The 21,459-nt window shown below is 37.3% G+C and overlaps 1 protein-coding gene across 2 annotated transcripts in view; it reads left to right on the forward strand.

Moving 5' to 3' along the window:
• cntfr (ciliary neurotrophic factor receptor) overlaps positions 1 to 19,667 on the forward strand; it is a 196,495-nt gene extending 176,828 nt beyond the window's left edge. The window contains exons 7-9 of one of the 2 annotated variants that reach the window (XM_067395701.1): positions 8,149 to 8,338; positions 14,280 to 14,397; positions 18,508 to 19,667. In XM_067395701.1, coding sequence (XP_067251802.1) covers positions 8,149 to 8,338; positions 14,280 to 14,397; position 18,508 — 309 coding nt within the window. In that variant the 3' untranslated portion in view covers positions 18,509 to 19,667. Of the gene's footprint in view, positions 1 to 8,148; positions 8,339 to 9,105; positions 9,240 to 14,279; positions 14,398 to 18,507 lie in introns of those variants that run through there. The other variant, XM_067395702.1, reaches the window with a different exon arrangement.
• Positions 19,668 to 21,459: the final 1,792 nt, after the last annotated feature.

Consider the following 21,459-nt stretch of genomic DNA (forward strand, 5'->3'; position numbering starts at 1 on the left):
ATAGACATTAGAATCTATTAAACAAAGTCATTGTTTTTTGTATCCCTTGTTCTGTTCATTCAGGGGATAATATCAATTATTTATTTATTGAGATGCTATTCAGATCTTGTGCATATTTCATAAGTGCTCATGTTGCATGAATACCAAAAGACAAATGAGACACTGTGTTGGTACTTTGCCTGAATTTTGCAACTTGGATCTATGTACTTCGACCCTAGAGGGAAGCGTGTGTTTACTCAGGGATTAAAGGATTAGTTCACTTTCAAATGAAAATTAGCCCAAGCTTTACTCACCCTCAAGCCATCCTAGGTGTATATGACTTTCTTCTTTCTGATGAACACAATCTGAGATATTTTAATAGATATCCTGACGCATCGAATCTTTACAATGGCAGTGAACAAGGGTCACGAGTATGAGCTGAAGAAAGTACATCCATCCATCATAAACGTATACTCCATACAGCTCCGCGAAGAAATTATAAAACTCTTGCGGTTCAAAAAGCTTACGCTACATCCTACGCCTTCTCTATTTAGCTTACAGAGGAAGTGTAACTGACGCCAGTTTACACTTTTTTCGTAACTTGCGGAAGCTAGATATTTTACTTCATAACTTCTTAAATATGGATTTTTTTACACAAATGCATCGCTTCGCTTCAGAAGGCCATTATTAACCCCCCGAAGCCATGTGGAGTACACATTTATGATGGATGGATGATGGAAGCACTTCATGCTTGTGTCCCCTATTCACTGTCATTATAAATCTCGGATGCGTCAGGATATTTATTAAAAAGTATTTCCAATTGTGTTCATCAGAAAGAAGAAAGTCATATATATATATATATATATATATATATATATATATATATACCTAGGATGGCTTGAGGGTGAGTAAAGCTTCTGGTAATTTGCATTTGAAAGTGAACTAATCCTTTAAACTCAATTGGACCACATTAGCACTCCTTTTATTGAGCTAGATTTTTGTTGTTGTTTGTTTGTTTGTTTGTTTTTAGCATTTCGCTTGCCATTCTATAATTCTTTGTTAACAGACTACATCCTGTATAGAAAACGGCAGTATTTGCATTCAGATTAGAAAAAAAAAAGAAAAAAAAAAAAAGAAGAAGAAAAACATTCATGGAATGACTTTAATCAGTCAGTTAGTTTATTGCCATCTGCATGTATTCTTGGAACGGCACAAACACTTCCCTCAGTGAGTATTCCAAACCATCATTCCAAGCAATTCAGGTTAATGTGCATACTTAGTGAACCACATTTTTTTTAAATCAGTTACTTTAAGAATCAACACTGTTTGTTTGCACTCTCAGTGATGTGAGCCGTATTTGAAGGAGATGGGCATGGGAGCTATAAGCCGTTAGCTGGAATTAGTCGTCAGTGATCTGTGATACAAAATTTGAATGCTTACTATTCCTCTAGACTTCCTGTAGTGAAATGAATGGAAACAGCCAGGAAAAAAAAAACAAAGGTTATAGCTGACAAAATGAGGGAAGTTGTAAGTGCTCATGAAATTAGTCAAATGTAATGCTCAAGTGTCCAGATACAGCCACAAATGTCCTTTTCAAGACTGGAGCCTTTGAAGATAAAAAGCTAAATTAAAGTCCAGTATTTTTTATTTTTATTTATTTATTTATTTTTTTTTTCCCTCACTGGTTTTAGTTTTGGCTCAGGAAATGTTCTTTTTTTTTTTTTTTTATCTAGTGCTATGGAGTGATAAAATATTTGAGAGCATATTTTTGTGAGTGAAAACTTAACACTCGAATCACATCAAAAAAAAAGCCCACTTGTAGACTTAAATTTGTGCTATATGAGTCTTTTGTTTGGGCCACACACATCCAATATTTATTATTAAAATTAATGGTAACACTAAGGTTCTGTTTGTTAACATTAGTTAACTGCATCAACATGAACTAACAATGACATATACTTCAAAAGCATTTGTTAATACTGATGTTAATTTCAACATTTACTAATACATTATTAAAATTAAAAGTTGTATCTGTTAATATTATTTAATGGACCTGAGCTAACATGAACAGTTGCATTTTTTTAACAACTAATGTTAACAAAGATTAATAAATATAACAAATGTATTGATGATTGAGGTTAATGCCCTAACTAACAGTTTTACCAAATTATTAAAATCATTTTCCTTTATGCATTACTTAAGGTAAAACAATTTCCAGTTCATTAAAAAGACAGTTGCAGTGCACTTCCAACATACTAAATACTTGTGAATGCAGCTTTCAGCTTCAGTCTCAAAGGTTCTGCAAGGTCAAGGTTTCAAATTTCAATAACGGAAGAATCTGAAATAAATATTTGATGAAATCATGGCAAACAAAAGTTTTTTTAAAAGAATGAGAGATACACGAATGAGAGAAGGACAAAGTTCCCATCATGAACACTGTAAACAAACTCTACCATAAACTCCCATTCATAGACGTTTCCGTTGCAGTCAAAGTCTCTGCAATGTACTAAAAGTCACTTTGAAAGAAAATTGTCTAAAACCCTACACACACCTTTTTGGCCTTGCATGCTTTCACTGATATATTATCAACAGAAGCTGTTTATGGCCTTTCATGTTTGGTCAAGCAGGCATCAGGTGGGGTGTGCTGCACTCCACTACCATCAGCGTTAAGCACAGCTGGGCTGGAGGCACGAATGCAGGGAAGTGGGTGGAATTTAGAAAATATCACAGCATGGTGGCAGTAATCAGCCAACAGTGACTGCTGGGAGTCTGGCAGCTCCATTTGCTGCTCAGTTGCCTACATGCAAGTCAGAAATCTCAAGTTATTTTCTTTATTTTAGTTGGAATTGCTTATGAGAGCTTTATACCGAAACATGTCCGCTTAGTTGCATTGGCTTAGCTGAAAAAAGGCTCAAAATATGCTGAATACACAATATGTGTACTGTTGCTTATAATAATAGTGTAAGGGCACGTTTACATGACAACGATGTACTAAAACTATGTAACTATGTTTTTTTGCATACAGATGACAATGCTGTCAAAATGATTCCTGTTCACAGGGATTGGCGAAAACAACTTAAAATGCTGTATTATTTATGCCAGGCCAGTGGTTGGCGATGTCACTTTGTACCGATGTCATCTATACTTAACATGTAATACACATGCGCTTGACGTCACCATTTTCACTAATCCACGTTTTTGTAGTTAACATGGAGATGATAAATGGTATATGGTTTTTCAAAAACTTGTTCTTTGAAATCTGTTTTCAAAAGTTTACATTTTTAGGCCCCATTAACAGGCACCCCAAAACAGGGGCCACTGTTTTAGTTGAAAACAGTGTTGTGTAAAAGCCCCATAAGTATCTAATATTTATATAATAAGTATCTATAATATCCTATATATGTAAGTGATGATTATTCTAAACAGTAACTTTTTCTGTGAAACCGTTAAACATATAATGTATTATAAATGTGTTATTTCGCCATCACCTGCTTTCAAATGGAGCGCCATTTAATAGACAGAGCCGTAGTTCACCGACAAACCACGCAATATCGCGTTCATTATCAAAGGCGATACATCTTCGATAATGAACGTGATATTGCGTGGCTTATCAGTGAACTACGGCTCTGTCTATTAAATGCCGCTCCATTTGAAAGCAGGTGATGGCGATTTAGCGGTAATCAGGGAACCGGCTTTACTGACGAAATGCGCGTGACAAAAGCATTCGATATATCGCCCAGCCCTACCGCAGGTAACTCATAATCTGCAGTTGTTACTCCTGTCTCCTGACAAAAACATTGCATGCGGCGCCTGTGGAGTGTGGAAAGTTACTAGAGCGTGCAGCCGTGCACGTCTCGCACAAGGAACGTCATGGCAGTGATTGACAAGCCAGAGTGCCAATCGTTTACGCAATCATTGGCTGATGTTTTTAAGGCCCTACCTTGTGCACAGATGATGTATATTAATATTATTCCTTTCAGTGCACCTAATAAATAGTCTTTTATCAGTTAGTAAAGACAGTTTCAAGTAATATTGCAAAAATGTAAACAAAAAATGTGTAAAACAAAACATCCTCTTTAGCACCTTTAAAGTATGTGATGCTATATGTAGTATTTTCATTTTTATTTTGGTTTAAGTTTTAGTCTGTTTGTTATGTGCTTTTTGTCATTTTTATTTTTTTCTGTAATACTTTTATATATAGCTTAATTAATTTTTATTTCAGTTTTAGGTTTATTAGTTTTAGAACATTGGAAGCAAAAAGTCTACACAGAAACCTCAGCCAATAGGAACGTGTTTAAACTAAGTCAACATGATATGGATTTTACAACCAATATAGAAACGGTATATTAAATGAGGAAAAAAGCAGGGGTTGAATTAGTTCAGTTGTTTGTCTTTGGAATAACATGCACCGAAAAATAACTCACATTAAGACCAGGAACATGTATTATGAAAGTAAATAGGGTCAATTTTGATGTCAACATTTGACTTTAATGTTTAATATACAGTTACATGTGGATTTTGGATAAATAGAAATCAAAAGGCTGGTTGGGACAAAAGCTCAGATTTACATGGAAATATAGCTTTTATCTTGTCTCATAAGTACCCAGTGATATTGTGTGCAGCTGTTTCATTGTTTCACTGATTGCAATACACAATGTTGGAGAGAAATCCTCTCCTCGCTGTTCTGATGACACAACTTACACCTACTCTTATTTATGAGCTTTGGCCGCACTGAACGAGTCCCAGAATGCAGTGAGGCGCCTGGGATTGTCGAGTCATAGCCATGTATGAGGGTCAGAGCGTGTTTGGTACATAATGATATGGCTATATAAATAGCTCTCTCTAATAGTATGTCTCAGACATCAGATGTCTTGTCTGTCTCTATTCTTTATATCTGTCTTCCTCCCTCTCTCTCTCTCTCTCTCTCTCTCTCTCTCTCTCTCTCTCTCTGTGAAATGTTACCTGATCCAGGAAGCTTTTGAGATTAAGCTTTTAAGATTTTTTTTAGGCTTTAAAGTTTGATTTTAGGCAGAGATTTCCAAAAACGTGTTATTTGTAACTGATGGTAGTGTTTTATTTGTGGATTTATAGTATGTCCTAAAAGTACAGAGGTTACAAAGGACATTTCGACTCCCACTTCTAGTTCTGGAGTTGACAGCTTTGACAAAAGAGTAGCAATTGTGAAATGGTTTGTGTTTGTGTGTTTGTGTAAATGGGCATTGACCTTTTTCTGAATGGCTAAAAGAAATCTTTGATTTGATTTATTCGTCGACTTAAAGTTTTAAAGCTTTAAAGGGATAGTTCACCCAAAAATGAAAATATGATGTTTATCTGCTTACCCCCAGGGTATCCAAAATGTAGGTGACTTTGTTTCTTCAGTAGAACACAAATGATGATTTTTAAATCCAACCGTTGCCGTCTGTCAGTCTTATAATGCGTGTCAATGGTAACACAATTCGCTTAGTGAGGTCTGATCGCGCTCTGACAACGGAAGTAATGTCTAGCACTCATTGAAGTATACGTGCGAGACATCACTGCCGTTGTCAGAGCGCGATCAGACCTCACTAAGCGAATGCTGAACGCAGTTGGACACAGTGGTGTATTAGAGGTAAAAAATGGTATAAATAATGTTCGGTTTCTTGCACAAACCGATTGCTTCGTGTCTTAGGACATCAGTGCGCCGCCATGAGCCGGTATTGTCTATTAATATTTTTTGACTCTTATAAATTGTGTTACCATTCACTCGCATTATAAGACTGAGAAACGGCAACGGTTAGAGTTAAAAATCATCATTTGTGTTCTACTGAAGAAACAAAGTCACCTACATCTTGGATGCCCTGGGGGTAAGCAGATAAACATCAAATTTTCATTTTTGGATGAACTATCCCTTTAACTTAAAGTTTTAAAGCAGCCTTGCAAATAAAATCAACACATGTATGTAGTTTGTAACTAAAGTGCAAAAATAATTGTTTCCTGACACATTTCAGAGACACTCTCCGTCTGCCATTGTTAATCAAACACGTGCCATCGGTTGAGGGTTTAGCTGGTTATTTCTCCAATGGTGCCCATTCAAAAGTAGTCATGCCTGCAGAGAAATTGTTGTTAGCCACTTTTCCACCATCAACCCACATGGTTCTAAGAACGGTAATATATATATATATATTTTTATATTTTCACTAGAGCTTGGTTTGGCACGGCACGATTACAAACTTTGTACGATTATAAACTGTTCTTGGCCCACAATTCTCAACATGGCTGGCTAACCGTGCTGAACCATGCTGGTAGAATGCATGTAATGACGTCACCATTCAGGATTGGTCACTTTTCTGTTTCCTGGCTACCATTTTCTCTGTAGCTGGCTAAGCTCGCTATTTGAGCGAAGTAAACAAGTTAATAAAATAAATATTTGATCATCCTCCATAACGCAGTCACTATTTACATCTCATACCTTCTGTAAACTCTTGCATTAACAAGGCAACGACTGGCGTATTTGTATTACATTCCAAAGAGCTCCGTTATCAGCCCCACAGTGGAAAATGAAACCATATCCATACCGGCTGGGCCGGATCAGCACGGAATGGAACGGTTTAGCAATGAAAACGGATTGACCCGATGGTGGAAAACTGGCTGTTGAGGTGAATGGGAATTTGGGAATGAAAAGCACACATTTACAATTCAAGGCCATTTCGGTCTATTTCAACTCTAAATATAGTACAATAGATGGATGAAACACTGCAATTTGATAATAATCGAATCAAACACTTAACAGGCCAGGTGCTCAGTGGCCACAGTGGGGGAAAGCACAGAGAACGTGGTTTAGTCTGAAATTAAAAGCATGCCGCTTTTGTTTTGTGGGTTTTCAGGAGCACCGGGGAAATGAGCAATGCTCTCTTTTCCAATTATGAAAGATAAAGTTCAATTAAAATGTAAATGCAAAGACTAACATCCACACAGGCTGTGTTTGTCTGAGCACACTCGATGGAAAGACTTGCAGACGGTGCTAGTGAAAATTCAGTGAAGAAAAAATCTCCTTTGGTCTTTGTTCTGAGCAGCTCAGGTGCAGATGAGATATTCTCTGAGTCTCGAAGCAAACACACTCCAATTTTCCTGCTCACTCTTTCTCTGTGTTGTACAGCTTCACTTAGGAGACCTGGGAGGCAATGAAGTAATAGTAAATTCTTCAGAAAATATGCTCTGCACTTTGTATACTGCAGTAGGATCTTGCTTTGTGAGTGAAGTCATTCTCCTGTCCCAATGTTTTTCCTCTCAGCCAAGCATGTGTGTGAGTTTTGTGTACCAAATTGATTGAACTCAGAATTGAACTGAGACTGTTACATTTTAATTGAATTCCTTAATTTGATTTGATTTTAAATGGAAGTAGCAAACAGGTGCAGAATTGTAAAAACTGCTGCAGATGGTATTTGAACTAACTCACTACACATTTGTATATTTTTTCATTTTTGTGTAATACATATATTCAAACATTGTATTATAAGGTGAGAAAATGTAGGCCTACATCATTGTGCATCGTTCTTTCTGTTGTGTGACTGTATTAAACTTTAATCAATTTAAAGATTTATCTTCCTGTTATTCCAATTCAACATTTTGTGGGTCAAGGTCAATTTAATTCAAATTCCAACTCGTAGATTGAAAGTGAAATCTCCCTAGTCCTGCAGTGTGACAGATAAAGAGTGAGAAAAGCACAGATTGAGCAACTGCGACTGAGCACCACACGTGATTTCGAGCTCCAGACTGGAGCTTTAGCAGTGCAAGACAGGCCAGTGATGGATGCGCGGGATGAATCATAGACGCTGGGCCATTTCTACTATCACTCATGTCCCTCCTCAGGCCTCAGCTGCAGTGCATTAGTCAAATTTCCCCCTCCTCAAAGCGGCCAAGACATGCACGGGAATTCCCAGCCTCTTTGTGCCCCCTCCTCTGTTGTGGTCAAGTGACCCTCTCAACCTCATTACCCTCAGACCACAGGTGGTCCTCTGTTTGTGTGGTGCGGTAGACTTCCACACACCTCTGTTGATCAACCCTTTTACTTCGAACACCTCTAATGAAACGTTCTTCATCGCATACATCTTGTTTGTAATCATCTCAACAGCACGCATCATTCCCATAAGTTCCATATCCCTGATTGTCTCTCTTGTTATTGATTGACAGGTGGAGCTCTCTGACAGCACCTCCCACATCATTACCGATGCTTACGCAGGAAAAGAGTACATCATCCAACTAGCGGCCAAGGACATGGAGATCGGCACTTGGAGCGACTGGAGCGTGGCGGTACACGCCACCCCCTGGATGGAGGAACCCAAACCCATAACCTCCACCACTGAGAGCGACGTTATCCCAGGTACGCATGAGCTGTCAACCGTGTGCCTACTCTCCTATTCACTGTAATGGCAGTTCCGTCTGCCTCTGTGATCTCTGTCCTCTCATAAAACAATAATAGTGACTGATAATGAGGAGACAGTGTCTATAGCCCTGCATTTCAAAGTCATGCTGCCCTCTGCTGTCAGAGAGGTTTAACAAGAAATGAATAGTTGATGCACTCTGAGGTTAATGATGAATTAACATCGTGTTCTGTTAAGTTTACGAATGAAAATTATAAAGTAGATGCCATATTTAATTGGACACCAGCAAAACCCTTTGAGGGACACACATGTCCCTAATTTCTACAGTTCTACAGTTCTACAATTTACTATACATTGGCAAGTATTATACTATTAATTCTCTTTACAGTACATAACTCTGATTCCCTTTGCATCATGGGAATTTTCTGTGATGCCAAACACCACATACAGAGATTTACTGTATTTTTTAAAATCGCTGTAAAAAACAACCTCTGTGGCGCAATTGTGTCATGTTTTTTTTTTTTTCTTTTTTTTTTTTTATACATTTGGTTCGACAGAACTTGCCTTACATGCATGTTTACAATGCTATGTCCTTCGTGTCAGAAATGGCGCGAGCGCTTGGACTCGGAACACTGAACGTCAGGAATAAAACGGGGCATCGGTATACTGTCTGGGAACTGAGTCGCACCACTGAATCTATAGGCAATATCGCTGAATATAATGGGTTCTGTCTTCTATTTGATCGCGCCATTTGCGTCCGGGGTAGAGACGGTCACGGAACCAGCGTGGCAGCGCCACAGGTTTTACCTGATGCAGGAGAACTTGGGAGTGGAAGACTTTACGGAACATCTGTGAGGTTTACAAATGCAGCTCATGAGGACTGTGATCCCACGTAGAGAGAGACCAGTAAGCAAGGTAAACATTTTTCTGTGTGTGTTGTCAGGTTTGTTTGTGCACCCCAGTTTAACTTATGTTAAAGGTGCCATCGAATTGGAAATTGAATTTACCTCGGCATAGTTGAATAACAAGAGTTCAGTACATGGAAATGACATACAGTGAGTCTCAACTCCATTACGTAACAGTCGGGGTGTACGCCCCCAATATTTGCATATGCCAGCCCATGATCGAGGCATTACACAAGGGCAGCCAGTATTAACGTCTGGATCTGTGCACAGCTGAATCATCAGACTAGGTAAGCAAGCAAGAACAACAGCGAAAAATGGCAGATGGAGCAATAATAACTGACATGATCCATGGTAACATGATTTTTTTTAGTGATATTTGTAAATTGTCTTTCTAAATGTTTCGTTAGCATGTTGCTAATGTACTGTTAAATGTGGTTAAAGTTACCATCGTGTCTTACTGTATTCACGGAGACAAGAGCCGTCGCTATTTTCATTTTTAAACACTTGCGGTCTGTATAATTCATAAACACAACTTTATTCTTTATAAATCTCTCCAACAGTGTAGCATTAGCCGTTAGCCACGGAGCACTATCAAACTTATTCAGAATCAAATGTAAACATCCAAATAAACACTGTACTTATGCTATTAGACATGCGCCATGATGAACACTTTGTAAAGATCCATTTTGAGGGTTATATTAGCTGTGTGAACTTTGTTTATACAATGATAGAGTCAAGAGCTCAGGAGGGAGCGGAGAGCGCAAGCAATTAAAGGGGCAGCAGCCTGAATCGGCGCATTTTTAATTATGCCTCAAAATAGGCAGTTAAAAAAATAATCATTTAAAAAAAATCTATGGGGTATTTTGAGCTGCAACTTCATAGACACATTCAGGGGACACCTTAGACTTATATTACATCTTGTAAAAAAATGTTCGATGGCACCTTGAACATATACTCTTCAACATGGCGGTGACAAACTTTACCACGGTAAACTGCACTAACGCAGTGATTGCATGTTAGCTAGTAACCTTTCTAGTTTTAGCATTAGTTTGTTATAGTATTCATGGAATTTAATATTTACTGCAGTTTTTGTTTTAAAGCATCAAGAAAAACATGAGAATGCCAGCCACGAGAGTGATGCTGCATAATTCTTGGTAAGACAAGACTGACCTATAATTTTGAGAAGTTTGTGTATTTCATATGGTGTATGCCTTTTAAAAGTGTGTAATTTCTACTTCTTTTTCAGTGAACATATTTTTCTCTGTTACGAAGTGGATGGTGCAAAGGTGGCATACATTTTGGATCATCACGTGGGTTTTGCAGACGACTTAAAGGGTTAGTTCACCAAAAAATGAAAATAATGTCATTTATTACTCATCCTCATGCCGTTCCACACCCATAAGTCCTTCGTTCAGCTTCGGAACACAAATTAAGATATTTTTGTTGAAATCTGATGGCTCAGTGAGGCCTGCATAGCCAGCAATGACAAGATCCCAAGATCTCAAGATCCATTAATGTACTAAAAACATATTTAAATCAGTTCATGTGAGTACAGTGGTTCAATATTAATATTATAAAGCAACGAGAATATTTTTGGTGTGCCAAAAAAACTAAATAATGACTTATAGTGATGGCTGATTTCAAAACACTGCTTCAGGAAGCTTTGGAGTGTTATGATTCTTCTGTGTCGAATATGATTCGTATGGCGCGTCAAACCTCCAAACTGCTGAAATCACGTGACTTTGGCGCTCCGAACCACTGATTCGACACGCTGATTCATAATGCTCCGAAGCTTCCTGAAGCAGTGTTTTGAAATTGGCCATCACTATATAAGTCGTTTTTTTCGTACCTTTATGGATCTTGAGAGAGGAACTGTCATTGCTCCCTATGCAGGCCTCACGGAGCCATCTGATTTCAATAAAAATATCTTAATTTGCGTTCTGAAGATTAACGAAGGTCTTACGGTTGTGGAACGACATGAGGGTGAGTAATAAATGACAAATTTCATTTTCGGGTGAACTAAACCTTTAAATGTTTGGCTGCTTTCATTTTTTCCCATTCATTTTCTGTTGCCTAAAGATTTCTTTGTGAAGATAAATCCAGAGGATACAACATAAGGCACCGTAAAAAGTCGTAAGACGAGAAATGGTGAAGATGCACTGTCCTGGCATTGGCAGACTGTTTATTTTGTGTTATATTTGCAATTTTTTAAATAAAAATATTGATATTTTATAATACTTGTGTCTGTATGAATTGTATTTCAGTAGTACTTATGTAGAATAAAAATAAATTTTGCATCAAAATGATAAAAATGTATATTTAGGACAAATAAAAGTGATTGCACTGTATTACATAATTACAGTACCAAGTTGTTACTATAAAACTGAAATATGGTTATAGTACTGTAAATACTTGATTACAGTAACTTACTGGCAACAGTAAAAACCCCTTGAACAGTGATGTCGTACTGTCAGTATGAACTCAAAATAGACCCTACTTAATTTCTCAACACATGTTCCCTTTCAAATTGTGCTCAATTGTTCAGTCCAAGTTATCCAAAAGAAAACAAAATGGGTTACATTGAGAGTTACTTTACTTGTTACTTGGCCTTCAGCCTCCATATTTCAGTCAAAAAGCTTTTTAAAAACCGGGAGATGCCCTTTACAATCCACTGAAAAGGTTTGGATTCTGCTTGGATTCTTGCTACTTTTGACCGTCCAATCAATTCATGATGGATACAATCATGACTTCTTTTTTTCCCCCTCTGAAAATACTGTTCAACGCTGAAATTCATTGTATGGTAGAAGCAAATTGATTTGGAATGCCACTTCATTATAAAGTCCATGTTTTCTTCCTTATTGTAGAATGAAGTACACCGATCAGTACTTTTAATACGCAAGTACATTAAATATAGTAGTTTTACTTGCAAGTAAAACTGAAAAGTAGTACTTAGTCGAGTAATATTTTATCAAGGTAACTGTACCTTTTTCTCAAGTACATGATTTGTGTACTTCACCCACCACTGATACGACATACAATATCAAAAATAATCCAGTGCTAGTTTGACTCTACAACATAGTAGGTTGTGGTATTGCACCTTAACACTGGTTGCCACCCGTAATAAAACTGACAATCTGACAGGAGAACAGAACTGTTACAAGGTGCAAATTTCATATATGATCTGTATGATGTGAATCGTATAAAAAATCATTAGAAAAATCTAATCATTAGAAAAATGGTAAGCATGAAGGTCCACCCCTAAGCATACCCATGACTAGGGTGTAAGCAGATTGTATAAATACATCCGAATAAGATCATACAAATTCACATGAATTGTCCGCCAATTTGTCAAAATGTAAAACAGTCATGAATTGCCATGTTAGAGTGTTGAAACTGAAAAAAAAAAAAAGAAGACAACAATGCAGAGTGTAGCTACTACTATAGCACAAAATCATGTCAAAGGAGATGATAAATTAAAGCAAGACACTCTACCACACCCCAAAAAAGTTGTTTGCCTTTTTTATGTAATCAAAAAAATGTCAGAGTGTTAAACATCCTAGTCAGCAGGAAATGCTGATCAGCATAAAGTCTTACAATACGCTTTTGTGTAGTTGTGGTTTCAAACTCTCTCTCCACTTCCTTACACTTGTGTCATTGGCCGAAAAAGATATCGGGCAACCCTAAGTAAACATGTCTAATCTCATGGCCTGCAAGCAAAAGTAGTTTCACTGTGTCCCATTGTTTGTTTGTCCATGTTTGGGATTTAAGAGTACTGATACAACATTCATTTTGGGGTGGACAAAGAGAATCTTGTCTTTAAAACCCGTGTGATAGCCTATGTACATTTTGCTTTATAAATAGCACTGACAACTTGATGACTGTTATTAGAGCTAATATCTAGTGACAGCTGCCCTGCTCGGTTTGATCCAGCAGACGGTATTGAGTTTCTATACACTATACTTGGAACGGAGGAAAGAATCAAAAAGTCAGCAGAAATGCATTCTAGTTTTGTGAGCCATGCGTCAAAACACTCCATCTAAAAGCTTTCTTTCTTTTCTCCTGGGTAAAACAGGAAAACGTCCTTGTAATAATTCCTCCTTTGCCTCATGTTATTTTAGTGTTTCATTTGCTTAATTTAAGATGAGAGTCATTGTGCAAGACAGTTCTTTCAACTTTATCTGAGATGTTTTCTGGGGAGTCATTTCATGCATCGTCACACTGCACAAATAATACAATAAACGAGTGATACTGAAACAGTAACTAATATCTACTTACATTTGCGACATTTACAATTGCACAACATGAACACATTCAAGCGGTAGTAGAGCAGTTGTTTAGTTAACTGAAAACATTGTTCTAACTCGATTGTGAGTTACATTTATAATGTTGAATGTCTCATGTAACCAGGCTTTTGAATCATGGTTTAAAATCTGGTCCAGTTAGTGGGCCAGGACCTGTCCACCCATCCATTGTTTTCCAACATATTAGTCTGAACCTCATGACATTAACCTAAACTAACCTTGCCTAGCCATAAAATGGTCAGATTTTTAGAGACATTTTGACCCTGACACATAGTCATGAGGGTCTACAGCAGGGGTGGGGAACGTTGATCCTGGAGGGCCGTTGTCCTGCAGAGTTTAGCTCCAACCCTGAAAAAACACTCACCTGCCATTAACTTTAGTAATCCTGAAGACCTTGATTAGCTTCAGGTGTGTTTAATTAGGGTTGGAGCTAACCTCTGCAGGACAATGACCCTGCAGGATCAACGCTCCACAACCCTGGTCTACAGGGTGTTGTTGTTGTTTGTACTTTTTTTTTTAACTTTATAGCCAACAAAAACATAAAAAAGTAAAGACATATAATAATAAATTTAAAACATTTAAAGTCATATGTCTGATTTGCATTTTTATTGTACCTTTGAATAAATTAATAAATTAATAGGTAGTCATTCAACCATAGAGTATATAGTACTTGAACCAAGGACATACACACCCTTTCCTGTTAAAAAAGTGACAATTTTCTTCTTCCCTGGCAGAAACCACCCCTGGTCCGCCTTCAGCCGCACCACGAGTGGGTAAACCCACAGCGGCCTGCTCCACCCTTCTCTGGTCAACCCACCTGCTCCTGGCCTGCGTCCTGCTGTCCATCATGTGGTATGTGATATCATTGCAATGCTATTTACAGAAGGAACATCTCATTCCCTGTTATAATGTGAGAAAGGATCGCAAGCTTTCAATGAAACAATTGAACAATGCCTGAGTATGAACAATGAGCGAACATAATGTGCGAGCATTTATAAATCATAAGAGGCTTACCAGTTGCAGCTCATGCAGCTGGACTACACTTTTCCTAATTATGTACTATACATAATGACAATACACTTGAGACACCAATAGCTAACTAATAGTTGGAGCCTATGCACATATTTTATTAAAGAGATATTGTAACTCAGTGAGTACCAAAAGCTGTGTCATGTTCCCTCATTATCAGAGATGGAGTTCACAGCTCACACAGAAGCCACTTTTAAACCAAGCAGCTTTGTGTTGGTCAGCATGGTGAATCCACTAGAACCACTAGTGAAATCTGTGTGGGGAAATAATTTGCCCTCATGTGAATTTCTTGATCACATGGATTTCGTTTGAAATGTCTAGAAAATTGGCTGAACATTGCTTGATCTCAAACAGTACCACAGTCTATTTCCAAGGTACTAACGGTGATGGTTAACATCACCATTAGTTGGTGCTGTATCTTCAATATTATGGAGAATTCAGCCTATTCAACCACTTTACAAAGTCTCTTTATATTAGAAATTAATGCTGCAATAAATTACCATTTCTTGATTCAGTTAATTAAAATTGACTTTGAAACTTTTTCCCAAGGTCTTAGTCTGGATGCGGTCTTGAGGGTCATGGTTTTGACCTAGTTCTGGATCTTAGTTGATCTGGTATTGATCTGGGTCTTTGTACAGCAGTGGTGTAGTTCTAAAAAAAGAAGTGGTGTACTATTACTATTAAGATTATTTTTGACTGCTTTATAGTATGACTATTATTTAAACATGCTGCTTTGGAATTAAATTCACTGTGAAAAGTGATACATCTGAAATTAATGTTCCATCTTATTCAGGTGGGTGGTAAAAAAAAAAAAAAAAAACTTAATATAAGTTATTATACATACATATTATGCTTCAACATTACTGCCCTAAGCCAATTGTTCAAGGGTGTAGTTTTGGTAAAAAGTTTTAGGCAAAATTTTACAACAGCGCATAAAATGTGGTCTGAGTTTCGCAAACAAACAAAAACAGCAGCCAAGCTAAATTAAAATTTAAATCCACTCTCTGTCAGTAGGTGGAGCTTATGGAACAGCCATTTCCCTGGTAACCTCAGTAAACAAAGATGGTTACATGGAGGGAAGATGAAAAGAAAATGCCATCAAAACTTTTCTCAAGTCAGTCAGTTCCCTTCAGAGATACATTCATAGAATTTATACTTTAATTCATATAATTTCCCTCAGCACTCGCTTGTTAAACCTCTCCTTCTTTCCATCATTTGCTAAACTAAACGAAACCTATGCTACATGCCTGTGTCTGCATGAGACTACTGCTTACTTTCATAATTTTAATGACGATGAAAATATTAAACTGTGATATACTAATTGCAGAAATTGCATCATAGTTTAGGCCTATATGATGTTTATTTCAGCACCTGTAAGCTTATCAGTTTGACAGAATTTTCTACTTCAATGTGCCATAAGAAGTCAAACTATAACATTTTCCTTTTTTTATCACAGCATTTGTTATGAAAAATAGCAACCTACACATAGCCTATAGAATCAAAAGCTACAACATGTCACAGCTGTAATACACAGTAAATCTGAAATTATGTTCCCTTAATAGATTATAAATACTACAAGATAGCCATATCACAATTAATACAATCAAATGTGATCAATTCTATTAAGGGTGGGTCATGAATAGTTTAAAAAGCTTTCTAAATAATGTTGGTGCAAGATGTTCATTTTGTTCATCAGTTTAGGTCATGTTTGACTTTCTCTATAGCATTTTAAAGTGTTTAACTCTCAATAGAATTCAAATAGAACACACATTTTATCATCAGTGCCACGATAGGAATGGCTTGTGGAAATCGTTCACACTTTTGGAGCGTGACAAGATTCAGAGTAGGCCTATGATAGGTAGAATGATAGAAGTGCTAATGCACCAATTACAATAATGTTTTTACACAACAGCATTGGACACACAGTTACAGGGGAAGCTAAAATGACAATAAATTATGGACTTTCGAAGCAAACAAACAAGTGAGTATACACAAATATTGATCCTTAGAAGTCGTAATACGCAAACAGCCCTGGGCAAAAATGCGTATGGCCCCGACTACACCGCTGTTGTACAGTATTGTATAGTTGGCTGGTATTGGTTTGGGGGTGGAGGGAGGGTTCTGGTCTGGGTCTTGAGGTGGTATACAGTTTTCCGCATTACATCCTATCTTGCACACAGTTGAGCGCACAAGCCTTTTAAAATAGACTTCTTTGACCATGAGCAAAGATAGATCACTCACACATGCAGTGTTGTCCGCGGACTGTACTGATGATGAAAATTATTAGTTTGCAAGCAGGAACAGGAAGTATACTTTCACCTTTAGTGGTTCTGCTGTTTATCTGGGTCTTAGGAGGTCTGGTCTGGGTAACTGGGGGTGTGGTATTGAAGGTGTCTGGTATTGTTCTAGGTCTCATGGGTCAGGAATTAATCTCGGTCTTAGGGGGTCTGGTATTGATTAGGTCTAAATGGATCTGGTATTGGTCCAGGTTTGAATCTTGAAGGTGGTGGTCTTAAGTCCACTCAGGCTTCTTTCATGTGGCCACAGTCTTTGCAGAATATGATTTTGTATCACTCTCTGCAGTCATACGTACTCAGATTAATTGACTAGGTATTGGCAGACTACTGAAGGAGTTCCACTTTCAAAACAAAGACTATTGGGCCTTCTTGTAATTATGTGAAATAGACAATCTTCAACACAATTGCAGTGCGGTCAGCCCTCTTCCATCCGGAAAAACTGTAGAAATTGTTGACAGCAGTTACAATGCAGGACAGCCGACTAGAGACCATCGGCTCATTAGACCGACACAATCCACTAAAAACCTCTGAGAAACTGAGGGACGGTCCCAGTTACTGGTGCTTACAGCCACATAAACCTCATCGATCCCCTGCAGGAGTCAGAAAGCAGGAGGAGATAGCAGAGTAACAAGCTGGAGATTCATTAGCACCCGGGCCATATGTTTACAGCATGCCTGTTATCTCAAACTCAGCAACACAGCATAACGAGCCTATCTCTAATTAAAGCAAGCTCATGCATGGAGCTGGAAGGCAGGAGGAAGTGTATGATAGCACCTCGGGGGTAGGATGTGTTCGCCCTCCCGAGACGGCCACGAACACGCAGAAATACCTTCGCTCTATACCTCCACACTGAGCCGTTCTGAGCAAGATTTAATTGGTCAGTCTGTAATAAGCTAAGACAAAATTAAAGGCAACATCACGGGTGGCTGCTCACCAATTACAGCTTCCCACTGGCATGAAGTGGGAGCTATTTGGATATTGCTCTCATTGGCCCCTGTTTGTTCTCATTTGCAATACTGTGTTGGTAATTTATGCTGTAGTAGGCTGACCGCTGCATTGAAATGCTCAGTAGGGGAATGATGTTAAATTCAGTTAAGGAGTTCTATATTGTTTTTTTTTTAAGATCACTGTCACGATGAATTAATCTAACAGCCCTTACACCTTTCAAGAACATATCCATGTTTATATTTCACTCCATATATATATATATATGGAGTGAAATATAAACATGGATATGTTCTTGAAAGGTGTATATATATATATATATATATATATATATATATATATATATATATATATTGGCACCCGCCACAGACCTACGTCATCTTACATTTCATAAAATTGATTGATGACAAACATGAAGCAGGGTAACAGCTTACTGCATTATGTTGCCTATAGAATGCAGTTAGAATGTCCCTAAAATTCAATGACCCTGTATGATTTTGTTGTCTCATATATTGTCATCATATGATAGCTGAGAAATATCACGTGAGACCATAAAAAGTATATATTTTCTTTCTAAGGCTATTTTGGCACTTGGCACTGAAAGAATGCAATAAATGCATTACACAATTCGGTAAATTCCATAAATACTTTAGCACAAATCTAACATATATTTTCTTTTCTTTGTTTTCAGATGTGTAAGCTTCATTCCTGTGGAAAAAGGAGGAGTCTTCTATTTCTATTTTGCACATGTTAATAGATATCGTGCATTGATAATTTAATTCAAGTTCTTTTTCTCACGAAAGAAAAAAGACCTAGAAAGATTAATAAATGCTGACAATTACAAAAGGAAGACAAAATAACAATAAAGCATTTCAACATCTCTGGCAATGACAGCTGATGGAAAACCAGACACAGACACAGGAACTGAACCCCAGGGGAGCAAAAGATTTGGGGACGAGACTCACCTGCCTGGCCGCACAACAAGAACACAAACAAAACAAACAAACAAAATTCATTCACCTCATTTTTGTTTGTCACAAAAGATTTTTCAATCCACTTCGGTCTTTCAAACTGTTCTGAGGACAGCAAAAGCTCATTTTGTGTAACATTGATTTCCACGACATACAGCTAACTCATCATGCCAAAGACTTGGACTGTTTTTCTTTTTTCCCATGATCCCTAGCTTCCCCAAACCTGTGTCTGTAAGGAATTGGAACTGGCAGTACAAAATCTTCACAAGCTTCAAAGACTGAGGAGTAACACTTTTATTTTGAAGGCCATAATTTTAATATCTGTTGTATTCCTTTTGTTTTTCTCTTTTTCTTTCATAATTTTTTTCTGGCCCACGAAGACAGAGAAGTTGGAACTGTAAATAACAAATTGGTTTGGACTGTTCTGGACTACCTTTTGTAACAGGAAGAACAACATGTCGTGTCAGACCATCTGAAGATTAAGCACCATTTGGAAACATATTTTCATTCTTCGACTATTTGCCTTTCACCATCTGTTTTTGCAGACTTTTCTAGTCAGTATCACAGTTTAATACTACCTTTTTCAAGGAAAATTGTTTCACTTTGCTTTTGGTTATTATTGATAAAATATAATTTTAGAACCTTAGATTTTTTGTTTGTTTGTTTGTTTATTTGTTCGTTGTTTGCATTTTTGCTTTGTTTTTTGTTTTGTTTTGTTTTGTTTTTTCAAACCATAATTGCTTAATTCTCCTTGATCATATTTTGTAAACTATGATATGTATCTTTAACATGAGAAAAAGTTTATTATTTAATAATGTATGTATTAGCTTTAGATTCTTGTAACCTGTATCTGGGTTCTTTTTATAGATGTATATAAAATGAGAAGTTGTTCATTAAATGTGACCATTTCACAATGAGTAGAGCCTGTCAGTCTTTTTGTTCATGTCCGTCATTGAATGTGGAGCATTTCTCAACTGGTTTTACACTGGACCTCAATTGGTGACCCAACACAATACCAAAATTGTTTACAAAATAGTCCTTGAAACCTATATTTTAGAGTCTATTTATTTTACCTGACACCTGTTTTGTTCATGATTTCATGATGTTGGCCATGTTACCTCACTTTTAACAAGTGACAAATGAATTTGCAGAAAGACAGCGTAGCATTTAACATTATTTTCCCCAGCCATCTGCAAATCCTATTGGACACAACTCAATTTCATGAGAAAACATAACTATTTTACAAGGTGTGGACTTTGTATGAATTCGTACAATGTGCTTTTCGTGATTTCTAGGGAAAAAAAAAAACACATGAAAGTCCATCCCTAAACCTGTCAGTGGGGCATAAGCAAATTGTATGAATGAGTATTAAATGACAATGAGAATGTACAAATTCGTAAAAATTAGTAACCAATTCACCAATAGATAAAATATTAATGAACAGAACTAACCTGTGACCCAATTTTGGGTCACAAACCACCAGCTGAGAACCACTTATCTACTATAAGCCACCCTTCGGACTATTACAGAGTCAGGGATAAGGTCTCATGATAAATGTTTTCCTTTGACTGAAATGCACATGTGGAAGATGAGGTTTAAGATGATTACAGATGATGGCATTGATGAAATATTGAATTACAACATGTTCTCCAACCAGTATGCTTATATAGGTTGTTTGTCACTTTCCTGAAATACAACTCATAAGAGTGTTTAGTAAAGTTGCGCCCCATCAACCTTTTATCTGCATCATATTTCAGGTTTCGTGTAGCTCAATTGGCAGAGCATTGCAATAACAATATGCAATCATGTGATCATGTGATTGTGGATTCGATCCCAGGGAAGATCCCAAAATATAACCATCCCAGTTACTTTGCACAGGTCAAGCTACAAGAGTTAAGGGGGAATCGTCTTTTGTGCAAGAAAGGTCTATTAATAAATAAAGTCTTGTACAAACAAGAGTGCAGTTTCATTTAGCATGTATTCAAAAAATGTTTCTCATTCAATATTCACAATACCCAATATACTGCCTGGTTTCTAAACTATACATGCGTATACAGTTCAACAATTTCATCAAAGGCAAGTGTATATGCATATAGGAAATCAAATTGTCCAGCACAGATGTTTGAGAACTTAAACAGTTCATGAATTGAAGGAAAGCAGTGTTATCTTTTGTTGAATATAGTTACAGATGACGAAGAAGTTGACGAGGTCATTTGTTGTCCTATGCTTGAATGGCTGGTCAATTTCAGTATCTCACACTTGAACCAAAGGTGGCTTCAGCAACACGGTGTGCAAGTAAACATGTAGAGGTAATCATAGTTGATTCGCAAAAGTTACATCACAGCAAAAATCCTCTATAAAAGGAAAACAACATACCAATTAAACTAAATACATTCCATGCAAGTTCATCACACTGATACAAACATTAAACTTACGTTTGAGCAGGAAACAAACAGTTTCTCAAACAGGATTAGGCAAACAGGTAGTGAACAGGTAGCAAACAACCATGAGGCACCAAACAGACCCTACCATTTACTCTACTGTTTCCTGTTATATACCAAAATGAGTATGCTCCCTCTCCCCCTAGAGTCCAGGAAGAACATAGCAACCACAAATACAATAAACCTTGTGACAGGCCATGACTGTTACAGCATGTGCTCATAAAATGTATA

The sequence above is a fragment of the Chanodichthys erythropterus genome, chromosome 10, assembly GCF_024489055.1.
Source record: "Chanodichthys erythropterus isolate Z2021 chromosome 10, ASM2448905v1, whole genome shotgun sequence".
Lineage (NCBI taxonomy): Eukaryota > Metazoa > Chordata > Actinopteri > Cypriniformes > Xenocyprididae > Chanodichthys > Chanodichthys erythropterus.